This window comes from Phasianus colchicus, chromosome 3 (assembly GCF_987193195.1).
Source record: "Phasianus colchicus chromosome 3, bPhaCol1.hap1.1, whole genome shotgun sequence".
In the NCBI taxonomy this organism is placed as follows: Eukaryota; Metazoa; Chordata; class Aves; order Galliformes; family Phasianidae; genus Phasianus; species Phasianus colchicus.
In genome coordinates this window covers 9,245,106-9,262,444 of record NC_143438.1, presented here as the reverse complement: position 1 = coordinate 9,262,444, position 17,339 = coordinate 9,245,106, and the positions used below count along the sequence as shown (strand labels likewise).

Below are 17,339 nucleotides of genomic sequence, written 5' to 3'. Positions count from 1 at the left end.
AGCTGGAAGGAACTTCTCAATCTTGTAGTCCAGTCCACACACAAAGCAGGGCCAGCTCTAACAGATTGTCCAGGACCATGTCCAGTTTATTCTGGATATCTCTAGGGATGAAGACTCCACTGCTTCTCTCAGCAACCTGTCCCAGATTTTGACTTCAGTACACACACACACACACACATATATAATTTGTATATATATATATGTATATATATATATTTAAGAAAAGTATTTTCTTGTGTTCAGATGCAACCTTGTATATTTCAGTTTGTGCCTATTGCCTTGTCCATTGGCACAACTGAGAGGAGCCTCTTCATTGTTTCAGATCATGTATTTATAAATATTATGGTAACACCTGAGCCATCTTTTTTGCAGGCTGGACATTCCCAGTTCTATCAGCATCTCTGTGATGAGAGGCTATATTCAGAGACTTTATCATTTTTGTGACCCTACACTGGACTCATACGAGACAATCCTTATCTTTCTTGTACTGGGAAGCCAGGAGCTGGATGCAGTATTTTAGATACAGCCTCACCAGTGAAGCATGGAGAGCAAGGATCACCCTGATGACAGTCCCTCACACAGTCCTGTGTTTCAGAAAGATGGTGAAATGTAGAAGCATAATTTTGTCTTATTGAACCAAAATTAGCATTTGAATCACAGAATGGCCCGGGTTGGAACAGACCTCAAAGATAATGAAGTTCCAACCTCCCTGCCTGCAGCAGGGCCACCAACCTCCATATCTAACACTAGACCAGGCTGCCCAGGGCCCCATCCAACCTGGCCTTGAACACCTCCAGGGATGGGGCATCCACAACCTCTCTGGGCAGCTGTTCCAGCACCTCACCACTCTCACAGTAAAGAACTTGAAGTGCTGCTTAGTAAATGAGATAGTGGAAGACGTGTATCAAAGACAAATGGTTTGGCTATGTTTATTTCTGCATTCATTACCAATTTTGAGAGAAAGCTGCTGGGATTGCTGTAATGATGAATGATTATACTACAGGTGTATGCATTCAGCTTATGATTCTTGCACATGCATATGGACAGTGTATTACGTATACTGTTTTGATTCTTTTTTTTTTCTTTTTAAAAGCAGTGTCTAATTAGGAGATGTAATTATTTTGCTTCTACTGAAAGTAGTCAGGCTTCCAATGTATTGCCCATTGGTTTTTTGTTTTTTTTTCCTTTTTTTTTTTTCCCCCTCAATAATTATTACAATGTTTCCTGGCATTCATCAACACTTCTCAATTACTAGGAAGAATGTGATTAGTCATTCACTTCCTTATGCTTCCTACCAGACATACAGAGATCATTGCAGGCAAGTTGAAATAAGCCTTTTCAAATTTTCAAAATGTGCTGCAACTAGTGGAAATTTGGGGGAAGCACCAGTTTAAACAGTCTATCAACAGATTGCAGTACAAAAGGCAACTTAGTGTCTGACTGTAGCTGAGAATCTGATGACTAACAGCGGATGAGTTATCTGTGAGGAAGGATTTCTGTCACTGAAGTAAATAAAAATCTGTTGAAGTGGCTCACGGAGTTCAAGTCCAGCCTGAATACATCTCAAAGCAACCTGAGAAAGCAGAGTTCAAGTGTCAAAAGCCCCAAATTCTGAGCCAGACCTCGAGAGCTGACAGTCCCGTGTTTGCACTGGGATTTATTTGAGTTTGCTGGATTCAGTCAGAATTCACATACATAAAAATTCATTCAGGCCCAAAAGATTTGGTAAGTCAAATAGACAAGTGCAAAATGCAAAGGTGAGAATTTTCATCTTTATCCTGCAAATGTGGAACATGTGTATGTCTTGCGTGAACTGAACTTGTGTTAGGCTTTCAGAAATAGTTGCCGTCTAATTTCCCTGCACTATACCTGTTTGCTCAGTTGTTAAAATGAGAGCTTAGCCTTTCACTGCAGCCTGTAGAGACAGAAGATGCCTTCTCAAACAATTTGTCAGCAAAAGCTTGAATCCACACTACTTTACAAACTTGTATCATCCCGCAGTGAAAGCATCGCCAGCAGTCAAAGAGCAGCAGCCAAGTGTGTTTAACGTGCTGCCCCATGAGGAGGGCAGGAGCATTCTGAGCAAGAAAATTGTGGAAGAGCATGGCTTGATTTCTTCTGAAAGGATGAGGTGATCCTTTTGTGTCCACATAGGAAAGTAATGTTTTTCTCTTCTTCCTCGGCAGTCTTCTTTTCTAGAAACAAGTTCTAAATAGCATAGTGCAGTATTATGAGTGGGCATTCAAGATCCACATCTGTTGCTATATATGGGATATAACCCCTCATTTATTAAAAAAAAAAAAAGCCCTTACATTATTACTGAAAGCTTGGACACCCATTTTAATACGGTAATCAATTACCATGTTTCACCCTAGGTTCTGTGATATAGGAAATGTGTGCTAAAATGCATGAGTATCTGCCTCAACAAAGGCTTCCAACTGAAATAAGTCATGGGATTTCTTTTAAGTTGGATGTGAACTCTTTTCCCATTCTCCCTTCCCTCTCTTCTGAAATTCTGGAAACCTGATTGCTGGTTTGGGACATCAATAAAGTGAAGTGTCTTCACCATTTCTATTTTTTATGCTTTATTTTGAGCTGCTGCTACTTAAATGAAGGAGTGTTTTTTCTGAATGCTTCCTGAAGACCCATTTTCTCCCAGCTGAACATGAATTGACATTAACTTGCTGACCAGCAATAGCTTTTCTGTTTGTTTGTTTGACTAGCTCCTTCTTACTAGTGTTTGATTATATGATGTCATTCGGTGTTGGAGGTAAAACCTGCCATTGTAGTGGAAGTGGAAACAACCAGAGGAGAGTGTGTCTGTCCTCACCTGGTAACTGACTGACTAGGGAAGTGCTTGAGTCTGCTTCAGGCTATGAGGCTTCGACTCAGCTTGTTGAAGGCATTTGGCCAAAGACAGCCTCACACCTGCACTGTGAAGGATGGCCACGGAGACTCGGCGCAGCAACAGCAGAACATGTAGGTTCCTTGTTTAGTCCTGTTGTAGATGAAGCAGGTTATTTTTCTTAGCCTGCTTCCTTTGGAGTTAAGTCTCCTACCTTCATATTCCTGACAATAAAGGAAGTGAAGTGTTTTACATACTGCAAGAGTCCTAGAAGTAGATCCAAGTGAATTTCCATATGGGGGAATTCTGAGGAAGTGGGTCCTGTGGGCCATGAAGGGGAAGGCAATTGCTGTGTTGGCCCCGATTCCTGTCTGTGGAGGAATGGCTGTTGCTGGAGGGTTGCCTATCAGACAGAGTGAACTTACAATCTGTTTGTAGTGGCAAAAGTAAAATAAGCTGTGGCGAATTCCATGTTTGGCTTATTGCAATACCTCAGTCTGAGATGATTATAGAGTTTGAGAAGAAGGACAGGGATGAAAACTTGTCTCGGAAAACCTAATTCAAAAGAAAGCAGGGAGCAATTCAGCACCTTTTCTTCAGTATTTCAGCTGTTGAAAGCACCGCACCCTTATTGACCCAGCGTGCTGTGAGGAAGGTCCTATCGTAGCATTCACATTAAGGAGTTATTGGTTACAGTTCTGTGTTAGGTACAGTTTGGGGGTAATAAACACTACTGAGATAATCCAGCGTTACTTATTTTCAGATCACTCTGGTATTGATGCATTCCCTTGCATGTTCTCTGCTCGTGACCTATTTTTGATGAGTTTCACATCTGCTTTAGCAGCTCTTTGACAACCAGAAAACAGAGCTGTTTACTGAGTTCACAGCTGCTGCTAATATTGATGCAACTAGCCAGAAATGACTGTTTTCTTGGTTAGCTCATCCTGTTGAATGAACCTCTCGGCAGGGTTTGTTGCAAGTTTGTTTCAATTGGAATGCTCTCAAAAGTCCCCACATCTGTGAAATTCTCGTACTTCAGCCTTCCTAGAAACCCAGAAACGTATACACCCCTTCTAATTCCAGTAATTTTCTTATATTTCCCATGGCTTGGCTGCACTGGCTTTTCACAGATAGGGAAAGCATGACAGCTTGTTATAAACAGGACAAAATTCCTTTTGTCATTAGTGAACACTAAGGCTACTGACAGCTTCACACTTAATACGGTCTTTAAGGATACGAGACTCCTGATCTAGCTTAAGGACACCATTGCTTAATGTTTTATACTGAAGTGTTTTTTTTATGGTACCAAAGTATATAACCAAAGTACCTTCTTTTTCATGCAGTCTTTGTATGAAGGTAAGAGTTAAACTGGTGTAAAATAATGCTTCAGTGATGTGTTTCTTTGCCTCACCTTTGGTGTACTCGGTGACTGGTTTGTTCACAGTGCATAATTTCTCAGTGAGACTGCATTCTTAAGGGCTGAATGCCTAGCTGTGCTGAGCGACTGGAGTGTTTATGGACACTTTGATGCTCTTGCACTTACTCCTGCATGGATTAGTTATTTGTGAAACACTTGTTCCTACAAATCAAAGAGATTTTCAGACCTTTGGGGTTTAGGTGGAAGAAGTTGCAGCTGTGTGAAGTCCGAATGCAGCTTTTTGTTTTGCCTTTAGGCATTGATTAATAGCCTAGTGCTGCAGGGTGTCTGTGCACACTGCTGGAAGCAGGGAGAGATTCCAGGCTTCACGAAGCTTGAGAGCACATTGCTTCAGGTCCAGCTCTGAGTGCTTGTGTCTGGGGGCCATCCTTCCTGTAGTTGAGATACTGTTTGGAGGTGTTAGTAATAATTGCACATGCTTTTGGTAATTGTAATTCTAGAACCTTTCCTTGGATCTCAAAAAGCATTTCAGCTGTCCTGTGTCCTTGTGGAATTATTGTTGCAGGCTACACGTAACCTGAATTACAGATGTGGAAACAAAGGCACAAAGAGTATAAAGGATACACTGGAGTCATTCCAGTGTGTAAGAGGCAAAATTAGGTGAAAAGCTTTTTGATTCCTACCTGTGTCGTACTCTTTCAGCAAGTTTCATGTTTCATTCAGCTTGGGAGCTTCTAGTGTCACAGTACCTCACAGGTAGCTTTCATTTCTTAATGGCTTTGAACCATTTGTTTTTATGTTCACTTCCAGCTATTGATGAAGCTTATCTTGAATTTCCTTTAGTCCACGTTAAAGCTTGTGGTGTTGACTGCTGAAGTACTTTGTGATCCATCCCTGCTTATTCTGAGATTATGATGGAAAATGTGCTGACCAGCCTTTGCTTTCATTTTACCAACTACAACCAAAAGGAAATACTGGAACACTCGTTCGAGCTGTTCTTAGGTAGACTAAAACATTTAATTGCAAATATGCTTTTCAGTTTGCATTGTTTCACTCTAGAAGAAAAGTGTTGTGTAGTAACTTAAAAGCATTCATCGTAACAAATAACTGCATTTATAATACCATGCATATTTGTACCATAACAGCAAAGGAAGACACAGACAAGGTGAGTTCCCACCAGAGGAAGTGCTGTTCCAAAAAACTTGTAATCTTACCAGAATGCCTCTGAAACAAATTTTGATACCTGACAGTTCCATATCTAGGTTTCTTTCAGTGCCAACGAAGAACAGCAAATCTATCTAGAATTCTTTGTATTCCACCTGTCTCAAATACCTATCTTAGAAAATGAAGTCTTGTTCTTATGGGATCTCTGTTTCATTGATTCATTGTGAGGGGATCCCAGCTGAATAGCTGATGTTAAGCTTCCAAGTTTTAATTGTCTGAATCTGTCCAACATGAATCCCACCTGAGTTTGAGGCAAAACAGAAACATGGTAGAAGAAATATATTGTGAATGGGTGGTGTGAAGCTGAAAGTGGACAGAGGTGTCTTATGTTGTGCTTATACAAGTCTCAGAATTCTTGTCTTATTGTGAATTATGAAGAACGAGAAATTAATCCAGTCAAGATAGCTGTTTGTGGACTTTCTTTATGGCAAGAGTCTTTGCCAACACATCACTGGTCCAGCATCTGCAAGGATCGTCTAAGCTTTCTGTGTTGAGTCATCCTGCATCAAAGCACAGCTTTGAGGCTGTAGGGATGGCAGATTTTCATCATGGCAGTTCTACTCAGCTGACTCCTAGCCAGACAGACGTTAGAAGCATTTCGTATAGATAGGAGAGTGTTTTTAATGGTTTCGTAGGGCCTTGCTGCTGTATCATTTCTCATCTGCATATGGCAGTGTATTAACTGGTAAGCTGACATCTGTGGACTTGACCTGTATGCATTAATTAAGTCCCTACGTGTTTGTTGGAGGTGTGCATGGAACAGTGCAGGAAGAGCAAATGCTACGATGGAGCAATCATCTCCTTCCATGGAGAAATTCTGTCACACAATGGCAGAGATTGGAAGAGACCACTAGAAATGGCCCAGTCCAGCCCCACTGCTCAGAGTTGCCCGGAGCAGATTGCCAAACATTTAAAGTGAGTTCCAGTGAAACTTGGAGGAAGGAAGCAAAGTACTAGCTTGCAGTAAGGCTGGAAATTTAGTAGCAAAAATGCTGAATTTCTATGGCACAGTACAAATCAGCAGATTCTACAGATTGGAACAGGGGAATCCTTCCATCCTCAACTGAGATAAATGAGGTAGTTCACACCTTTCAAAACTGCAATTTAAGGCAGCCTGAAAAGTGATGGAGAGAGCACTCTGTCAGCATATGCTCAGTGCATGTTCTCAATTTGATCTGTACATGTGAGAACAAGACAATTGTCTTATTTTTCAAATGCATGCCGGATTTCTCCAGTACAGTTCTGTGGCAATGGGTGAATTCCACAGAAAAGCTTGACAGCCGCAGAACATAAAGTCTGGAACATGGATAAACTAGTTAGGATAAAATAGAAACCAGCAAAAACCTCTGCCAAAATCTGAAGTGAAATGAATAGAGGTTCAAAACAAGTTCATTCAGTACGCCTGGCTCCTTGTTTCCATCATTTAGGAATAATTACATTTTTGTCACTAACATTGTTTTTAAATGTCAATAGAAACCAGACAACTAGATTTGTAAACCCTGCCCTGTCATATTGAATGTATTAGGTTTTCCAATAGCAGTCTCTTTTAAGTAAGGGCGAAGAAGCATTAAAAGCTCGCTAACTCACAAGTGTGAGGAAGCTATTGAAATAGCTTGTTAGGCTCTATGACAAGCTAGCTGAAATATAATAGGCCCAGTGCTTTGTGAAGGAGCCGGCAAGCTGTGGTTGAAGGGAGGACAGTGCCCGAGAGTTTGGAGGCAGGATGATTTGTGCAAAGGGGACGTTGGAAGGTTCACTGCAAAATAAACAAATGGGGCTACCCACAGGGACAGCATTAAGCTGAGACCAAAATGCTTCCTTTTCTTAGCTTCTAAACATACGTTTGGAGTTGGTCTATCCGAAAATGGGCTTTTCACTTAGCATTTCTTTTTTTCTGTACCAATGGCCGAGGAGATGTTTTCTGTTGCCTAATTCACTTACATTTGTTCTGAACCAAATTTTCCTTGTCCTTTTAAATAGTGAGACTGTAGTCTTTCTGCTAATCCAGAACAGCATGTGATTCTTTTCTTGCAATCTTAGATACGATCTGTTAACTCTGTCCAACTCTACTGTTTCTGTTCTTATCCTTCTGCTTTGCTACTCTGCTTAAATATGCTTCCTTCTTTGCACCTATCATTTACTTTGTCAGAAATTAGAAGATTCTGATGTCTTCTACTAGAGCAGTTTTGGGTACCTGGGAAATGGAAGCTAGCTTCTGGCAACACAGATCCCTACTGACAAATGAGGCATTTTCCATATCCTTAGGTAAACCACTGTGGATGACTAACAACAGGACAGATACATTGATAAAAGTTTGCTCCTAGCATTTACAGCTGTGAAGGCAAATTTGAGGATGCAAGTTGTATTGCCAGATGCAGTGGAACTTCCATGTCTCCTGAAGGCCTGCTTGAACTGTAGCTCAGAAGTATGGAACTAGTCTTATTTATTCACCAACTGAGGACTGAGAGCTCCCCAGGAATTTCCTTAAAATAAACCAAAAACCAACAACGTTGTCTTCAATGGAGAGATGCTGTTGTAAATAAAATGTAAGTCTACAGGGACAGCTTGGACCTATATTAATCCCTGCATTCAGTTTCTGGGTTTAACTGTATATAATTCTTGGACATGTCAAAATGCAACAGAGCTTAAGTTATCTAAGGTTTAAGACCTCAATACATATGCTCAGGGCCTCTAGAACCATCATTAGCATATGTCATCTCAAGAAATATTCTCTCAAAAAGTACATCAGGAAACTGTTAGATCTAAGGAGTTGTTATAGCTGTTGATGGCTAACTAGAGAATATTACATTATGCTAACTCAATTTTTCCCAAAGGATAGGAATTTTTTTATGCTTATTTCCTTTTTCAAAGAGATGACAGATATGGGATGTGTAAAGCAGAATAGAATAGGGAAGCAGGAACATTTTCAAAAACAGTAGTTTGAAATCCTAGTTTTCAAATACCTTCTTAAATTACATATTTATTCTCTCTTTCTTTTATATAGCATAGCTGGCTGCAAAGGAATCATCTTTCCTGTTTAGGCTGTAGATTACCAGTGTCAATTACTGAACTTTCTGAGTCATACCATGTCAACATCAAATTCTTGCTACACCGTATGCACATCACCAGGCCTTCACCAAAGAAAGGTTAGCCCTAACTCTCTCTGCAAGGACTATGTCTCTGAGGCACTGCCAATTCTTCCTATAGTTCCATCATTCCTGAGCAATTCAGAAGGGCCCAACTCTTTCCAGTCCTACCAACTCATTCCTAGCTGAGTCAGGGAAGAACCAATCTGATCTGCCTGCTTTACTGCACCACATAAAGCTCAGTCTGAAGAATGAAAGGGATTTAGTTATCAAAAAACAACCACCAAACAAAAACCTCAAAACAAACAAAAATGTAAAAACTAAAATGGGACATGCTTTGTCTAAAATTAAGGCAGTATGATGTATGCTTGTTATACAAACCTATGTTCCTCTGAAGTCTTGTAGAATGTAGGGAGCCATCTTGTGCACTAATACATGGCCACAGAACAAGCCAGGCATCAATCTCTTTCCTTCACGTTCACGTATACCATATTTCTTTGCATACTCTTTTCTCAACAAGGACTTCAGAGCTTGTTGTGCTGCTTCATTGTATGCTGATGAACTGGACAAGAGCCTCAACTTTAGAAACCGCATTGCTGAACTTGCAAAGCATCATCCTCTCCCATTTCATGGTTCATATTTTGCTACTGACCCATTAGCTTTTCTGCAATTGCAGTTCTGCTGTGTTAAGTTAAAGTTGTGAAAATCTAGAACTATCCTTATCTTTCTGTTTTCACATGATGAATTTCTCAGGGCCTCTTTGAGAGTTGTATAGATGGATATGAAGCAGACTCAGAACAGTATCTTATTTGCTGTTTGCATTATAATCATTGTATGCCCTTCACAAATGGAATAATCCTCATTTTACTATTCTCTTAGAACAGATTTTAGAGTCAGAGAAAACTTCTGCATAGCTAACCTTGGTAGTATCCAATGTGTCCAGCAGATGCCAAGTGAAATGTTCTGAAATAAAACATCTTTAGCTAGATCTTTTCCAGTATAGCAAGTAAAATATATGAATGTGTTATGATAGCAAATGCATATTGTGCAAACCTCATGATGGTTTCTAGCCTCTAAAAATGCAGGTGGTGAATGTTAGTTCTGAGGTGAATAATTTGAGAAGGAAGGAATTTAAAACTGAAGGTATCCCAAATTCATGTTGCTTAGTATAGGTACCTTAATTCTCATGAGAAATTTTTCTTTTTTTTTTTTTTTTTTTTTTTTTTTTTACACTTTCTTTCACTTTTTACTGTTGCTCATCTGAGGGGAGAATGAAATTTTGAAAACTCAGGAAAGCATCTTGTAGCTCTATAGAACTTTCCCTAGCTCTGTTTGGAGCATAATTTTTAATCTTAAAATACACAGATAAGAAGAAAACTTTTTCCAGGAGGTAGATTAGATTAATCAGTGTTACTGCATGTGTTAAAATCAATTACTCAAAGAAAATACAAAAAAATATTTTAACTGTTAATAGTACCCAAGTGCAATGTAAATAAAGCACTCCTCTCTAAAACCTGGAGAAATATTTCTCTCAGCAGGGTTAAGTGAATTCATTTATTTTCCTTTAAAGACACAAAAGTAGTATCCTGGCTCTTTTCTTATCTTTTTTCAGGGTACTATTTTAAGATTGTTCTTCCCCTCCCCTCCCCCCTTTTCTAGAAAGAAGATGAATGGACTCACCTGGTACTAAAGATTAAAGTAATTTTCTAACATCTGATGGCAAGTGATTTGTTTATTTTTCACATGGATAAATTTTGAAGTGAAATGGTTTATCTGTGTCCAGCTTCTCTTTTTAGGGATATTCAGCTATAGAAAATGAATCAGAAGAGCTGGGAAGGATAGAAGAGAAAAATGAAGTGAATTTTAAGGTCAGTGTCATTCATAAAGATATCCACCTAACCTGATTATTGCCTGTCCCTCTGGAGAGGGGAAAATCTTACACAACTGCATTAAAGTTGAGAAAAATGAGAAGCTGAAAAGAAGAGGAAGTTGTATTACTCTCTGAGGTAGATTATGTTGTACAGTTAACAAATGATCACCACGTACATTTTTTTTAAATATGTATATATTTAAGTTTTTAAAGCATAAATTGTTGAAGTCATGTAACTGGACGAGAAAAGGTAAATATAAAAACAAAGCAAGTGAGGTGGGTTATTATTTAATGTTCAATTGGTTTCTTTTTCATAGGGGACTAGATAAATGTCCTCTGCTAACAGCAGTGTGTTATTTATGGATTCAGAAAGGTTTGTTCTGTATCCTAATAATTACTCCACGATGGCAATATAAGATCTGAATGGTGTTCCAGCAGCCATTTTTATTGACTTTACAGCTTTGCCTCCCTGAGCACCTGAGGTTATTTCTAGGCTCATGTTCAGCTCAGCAAGAAATTCCTGGGGAACAAACCAAAGAGCAAGGCTCTCTTTTTATCATGCTGTGTATCCCATAACATTCACCTTAGCCACAGGGCTGTGTAACCTGGGGGAGAAAAGCACTGGGGACAGAAATGCTCATTTTGAGTCCAATAGCATGCACTGTTGAAACAGGCTTACCAACAATGCTTAAGTTACTTGTCTGTTGCAATTTAAAGTAGATGCATTTAGATTAACAATTGTTTGTGCACTAAATATGCTTTTTTTTTTTGTCTTTCACCTGTGTGTGGATTTGAAATGCAAAACTCTAAATGATGGTGCTAATTTGGTTTCATTTATTGGAAGTAGCATGTGCATATCTGATGTTTAACTTGGATTTTATGTATAATATACAAGCACATGTTTCTCCCGGTTGACAGGCTGCCCAGAGAGGCTGTGGATGCCCTGTCCCTGGAGGTGTTCAAGGCCAGATTGGATGGGGCCCTGGGCAGCCTGGTCTAGCATTAAATGTGGAGGTTGGTGGCCCTGCATGTGGCAGGGGGGTTGGAGATTCATGATCCTTGAGGTCCCTTCCAACCCTGGCAATTCTGTGATTGATACAGGGACAGGATGAGAGAGAGATTGGGCTCAGTAGCACGGTTGTTAACAGCTTTAATGGGGAACATCGATGGGATAATAATTACTCTTGGATTTCTTGAAAACTTTTGGTGGAGACTGTTTGAAAATGGTTACATAGAAATGTTACTGTACTGGGCAACATTGTCCTTTAGCCAGGCCTGATGTGAAGAGAAATGACTTATTTGCTGCTGTGCTGCTTTGAACTATGTGAGTTTACTTTTCCTTTTGTTGGGCTGAGGGCTTTAGAAAAGCGCAGAGCAGAGAACACAGACATTTTTTTTCTCTGTAACAACTTAAAGTTTAGAGCTGCTGCCAACGCAGAAGGAAATACCATTAAATAGGTACAAGAAAAGCCAATATTCCACGTTATTCGTGCAGACAACCAATGGTTGAAACTTGCACGAACTGCTTCCACTTAAAAGCTGTCACTCACATTGGTTATAAAAAGCCCAGAGCACTTAGGGACTGTCAATCACTTTCTAGAAGAGATAGCTGACACCTTAACATTTACTTTGCCGGTATTTACCAGATGCAGAAAACCAAAGGGTAAAAATGCAAATGAAAACACACATTCTCGCTGATCATATAATACAAGGGAAACATTTGGATCAGTTATTGTAGTTGCTCACCTAGGAGCCTCCAATCATGAGAAGATTTCTCTCTTTTGCTCTATGAATAGAAGTGTTGCAGGCTGGCTCTCCGTTGTCAGAGAGAACGCTCCTGCAGGCAGTGCCTGTGGACGTCTGCCACAGTGTCATCAGGAGAGGAAACAGATTGACTCTGGCCCATTATGATTGGAGGAGCAGTGGGAAAATATGTAGAAAGAAGACCTAAGAAGGGCACATGAAGGGCATCCACCTTTTTTTTTTTTTTTTTTTTTCCTTATGGTAATAGGGATGTGGGTGTTGTAATTACCACAGACTGACAACATTTTCTCTCGCAAGAAGGGGATTGGCAGGGAAGGGAATAGGAGGAACCAGTCAATTCAAATCCATATCCATCTTCTGCTCTTTATCTGTAGGTTTCTAGATTTAGTGATCCCTGGATTGCTTAGGTATCAGTGCTGGTGCTTTGGAGGGATGGCAGCTGTTGAAAGCACAGTTCAGGAGCCTCAGCCTCCTCCTGGTACCACTGCAGGAGGTCTATCTGTGGCAGTGAGCAACGTGCAGAACTGCTGTGTGTTCATTTATCACAAGGCCAAATGCACTGTTGTGCTGCTTTACTGCTGAGCCCTGTCTCATGCAATACCATTTTGAGGTGCACTGTGAAAGTAGAAGTTGTATCCTTGGGGCTGCCTCTAGAAATTCAGTGGGTTCTTTCACTGGACCTGAGCACCAGGTGTCGTATTCCCACAAACACATGCACCTGAAGCGATCCGTAATTGACTAGTAACTCTTTTTCTGACCAGAATATTACCTGACACACCAACTGAGGAAATGCTGAAGAAGTCTGCTTTAAGTAATCACTCACATGAGTGCCTGTTTACCATTCCAGTCCAACAGTGAGCAACTTCGACCGTTTACTCCTCTTGGACCAGTGCATCCAGCACCTGCAACACGTCATTCACTGGTGAGTCCAGAGGTTTTTTTCACTTTACATATCTGGACATTAACAATCTTATAATGGTTTGGCTCAATAAGTCGTCTTCCATGGAAGGTTCCTCAGATAAATGATGTATTGCCATTCAGAATTGAATTTGGCCAATTTGGACCAAGATTAAACCCCTCTAGATGAGGTTTTTGGAGATGTAGTGTATGTGTAGATACTTACACATAAATTTGTAGAATAACAGAATCATTTTCCCATTGCAGTCAGTGAAAACACAGTCTGGGAACTAATTTTTTAATTTACCTTGGAGTAGATATGTCTCAGATATCAACTGAATAGCTCTATATGCTTTACATATATGGAATCACCATAGTTACTGTAGTAGTAGGACTGTTGGACATGATATATGTATACTTCAACCTTTCTGGCATCTTTAGCTTCAGTACAGGTTGTCTTACAGTGCTCTGGAGGTCACTTCAGTTAAGTAGACCAAGTATTTAGCAGTAATTTCTGATCTATGTGTGTATGTTTTTATCAGATTTGTATATTATCCAGTCGTTTGAAGAATAACAATTTAGATTATGGTTATGAATAAACTAATTACATGTCAGTCAGGAATATCTTGCTGCTGAGTGTGTATAAATGCATACATGCACCTGTGCTTAAGGAAGCTGTTAAATGCCACAAGCAGATTACAGAGAAGTTGGGGTAGTACAATGAGATCAAAGGATAGATACCAAGGATACTTACCAAAGAAAAAGCATTCTCTTACTGTTTCTTCCATGATGCATCTCTTTTTATAAATGGGCCAGGACTGTATTTTCTAGTGGTTTATTTTCACATTAGAAAGTTATTTCTTCCCTTAGGGAGACTCTCTGTGCTCCTCTCAAGGGTAAATAAAGAATGCTTCTCACCATAATAAATCTAGAGAAAGGAGAAGAAAACAAAATGTCCCTGTATACATCCCTGAATAGCTGATAAATGGTTACATCAATTCTCTGCTCAGATTTTAGGGCCGAAAGATGAAAGGCCATGATTAGATTGGATCAGAGGTTGAGGCTAAGAGAAAAAAATTCAACAATTTAATTTGAGAAAATTTACAGTGAATGTACATTGAGTAGTTTCCTAATAGAGGTATCTACTAGTATGATAATGATAATAGTCTCCTATGGTCCACAGGTGATTGTTAAATAAAATGGAGATCTCTCTTTCTATCTCTTTCACTCTCTCTCTCTGTTTCTCTCTTTTTTTTTTAACTTCTCAAAATACCAGGAAGGTGATGCATGAAGAATACAGTGCCAAAGAGAGCTGCTGATAATAGTATCTTCTCCTCTCCATACTTAGGTCCACATCTCAAGGCTCTTTGCTGTAGTACAGTTAAGATGCACTGCTCAGAGAGTCAGGAAAACAGGTCGCAAACTCCTGCATGCACTGATTATATTCTTCTGTTCCCTTCCAACAATACAGAAAACTAGCAAGTCCTTAAAGTTGGAACTTGGAGCTCTATCAAATAAAAAGATAGTTACAACTGGGAGAGTCTAGGACTTATATACCTCCAGCCTGGTGCATAGACATGGCAACAGTATGTAATTCCCTGGAGCGTTGATTCCTCCTCTGCAGATCATGAGTTGGAGTCCTGCTGTTGCACAAGTTGCTCTTACTGATTGAGTGCCAGTGTATAATATGGGAGATCTTGTGAAGGTTCTTCAGAACTAAACAAATTTAATCCCTTCATTCTTGTCAGAGCATTTGAAGGTTAACTTATGTGCCTTGATTTTTTACAAGTCTAGTCTTAGGCAGTTTGAGAAGGCCTAACAAAATCAAATTGCTTCATCTCAAATCTGTTCAGCTTAAAGTAAATTTCAGATTGTGTCCTTGGTTCCTTTAGAAAACTGATTTATTCTAAATTATGGAGTAACTTCCCTATTTTCATCAAATGATCATAACTAAACTACAAGAGGAACTCCACCAAAAAGCAAAGAGAAGCTGACCTAGAATATCAACTTCTTTCTGGGAAAATCACAATTACAAGGGTGAATAGTGATAGGACAAGGGGGAATGGTTTTAAACTGAGACAGGGGAGATTTAGGTTGAATATGAGGAGGAAGTTTGTCACCCAGAGGGTGGTGACGAACTGGAACAGGTTGCCCAAGGAGGCTGTGGATGCCCCATCCTGGAGGCATTCAAGGCCAGGCTGGATGTGGCTCTGGGCAGCCTGGTCTGCTGGTTGGTGACCTGCACATAGCAGGGGGTTGAAACTGGATGATCATTGTGGTCTTTTTCAACCCAGGCCATTCTATGACTTTGTCAGCTGAGCAGTGCTCATGACATTTTTGGAAAATTTATTACAATTCTTGCTCGCAGATATTGAAAAGAGATTAACTTTTCCAATTTATTACAAAAATTTGATTTTGACCTAAAAGGATGAATAGACTGGCATTCTAAAATACATGGGAATTTGAGAAAACTGGACACAGGATGAATGCAAGTACTCCTTTTGCAAATTACAAGTCTTCTTCGGCTGTTGCAATAGGGCAGAGTATTACTAATGCCACACATTGGTGAATCAGGTCCTGAAATGTCTGGCTTATTTTCATTACTGATGCATTTCTGTGACACTCTTCCCTTATTTTTTTTTAAATCTCTGGGCTTTACTCTTCCTAGTTTTCTCCAATACAGGAAAGCTAATTTATGTATTTTCTTTAGCAAAACCCAAGGTTGCTATAAAATTAAAATTAAATGACTTCATAAAAAGGGTCTTCAAGACAAACATCAAATACTATGAGATTCACAGTGAAGTCTTAGGATTCTGCAGCATAAAAGGAGGGGTATTTGCAAAAGGCTTCCCAGAAAGTGATGTGTGAAGGGAGTGGGGTTCTCTGGAGGACCACCAGAATAGTTAGGTCAAGCCTCTCCTCTGGATCACCTTGCTCTCCATCAGAGCTGCTTCCTCCACCAACTATAGAAAAATCTGTGATCTCACTAGGCTGAGGTTAGCTTTTGTGAGTGGCTCTTTAAGTGCCACATGAAGAGAGGCTTTTAATGCAAGGAGCTGCACTTCTAATCCCACGTAAGTGCCAATTTCCAAAGACACGGGGGCTGTACCTCTGTCCTGAATTAGATGCAGTGAGCTGGCCTACTAGAGAAGTAGTGTTTGTGTGTGCATATATCAGTACTCAGCTACTGCTGGATACCTGCCTGGATTTGGGAGTTGGTTAATAAACAGCTTTGTGACAGCCCGTTTGATATTCTGTGACGCTAATAGCTTGAAAGAGCACTCGGTAGGTAGAGAACCGCTGTGCAAAATTAGTCAGGCACCAATCTGCTCACAGCACTGTGCTCATAGTGGGCTGCAAACTTGAGCCAGACGGTTTGTGAGCTCTCCTGTAGGCATCCAGACAAGCCTGTTCCGAGATGACATTTGCTTCTCCGCAGATATGTCACGGATCATTTTTCACAGCCCTGTTGAAGTGGCTTATTTATTATCATCTGTTCTGGTGTTACATCCTGGACATGGGAGAACTGTTTACTGTACCATGGTGCCAGGAATTCCTTGTTACTGTGCAATCTGAGTCCAGGATAGTGCTCAGGATGAGGCCAGTGCTTTCCTCAAGGCTGACTCTGCTGAAGTTGGAAATGACGAGGCGAATCTGAGGCGTTACAGCAGAAGTTGGCTGTTTGGTACGTGAGTGACCTCTAAATGAAGAGCTACCACATTCATCACTATTCCACTTACCCTAGCTGTAGACCTCAAATCCAAAATTGAAGTCATCAGAACAAATTGGCCTTGGATTTCAGCAGCCCTGTTGTTAGCCCACACCTTTGCAAGAGCAGTCCTGTGAAGCTGTGTTAACGTTTTAAGGCACAGGGGTAGACCACTGTGAATTCAGAAAGCTGACAGTGATCCATGAACAAAATGGTAGGGAATTACAGCTGCTGCTGCTCTAGAGCATGAAGCTTCCAGTGTTTCTTTAGCAGGAAAATAAGCTAATGTGTTTCAGGAATGGAAGCAGAACCTGGCTGCTGTTTTTTTACTGAATCATTTTTACAGTTGTATTTCCTTACTCTGTATCAAAATAACTTTCATAGTGAGTGAATGTTGTAAAACTGCATTTTCAGGAGAGTCACTCACCTTTTCTGAGTCTGCTTTTCTGATTGGATTTGTGTTGCTATGCTAGAATAATATTTCCCCAAATCTGTATCAGTACGTATGATCAATTAAATTAATGGCTAAAATCTGTCATCCAAGATGACTCTCTGTTGTTATTAGG

The 17,339-nt window shown here is 40.0% G+C and overlaps 1 protein-coding gene across 13 annotated transcripts in view; it reads left to right on the top strand.

Annotated features, from left to right (window-relative positions):
- Window positions 1-17,339, top strand: part of LOC116226471 (uncharacterized) — a 249,168-nt gene that overhangs the window by 168,498 nt on the left and 63,331 nt on the right. For 12 of the 13 annotated variants that reach the window (XR_016464968.1, XM_090136913.1, XM_090136917.1 and 9 more), the window contains 2 exons: window positions 10,317-10,401; window positions 12,929-13,089. Coding sequence is in view for 11 of the 13 variants with exons in the window: in XM_090136913.1 (XP_089993039.1) it covers window positions 12,991-13,089 (99 nt within the window). In the remaining 2 variants the exon portion in view is untranslated. The remainder of the gene's footprint in view (window positions 1-10,316; window positions 10,402-12,928; window positions 13,090-17,339) is intronic. The other variant, XR_016464969.1, reaches the window with a different exon arrangement.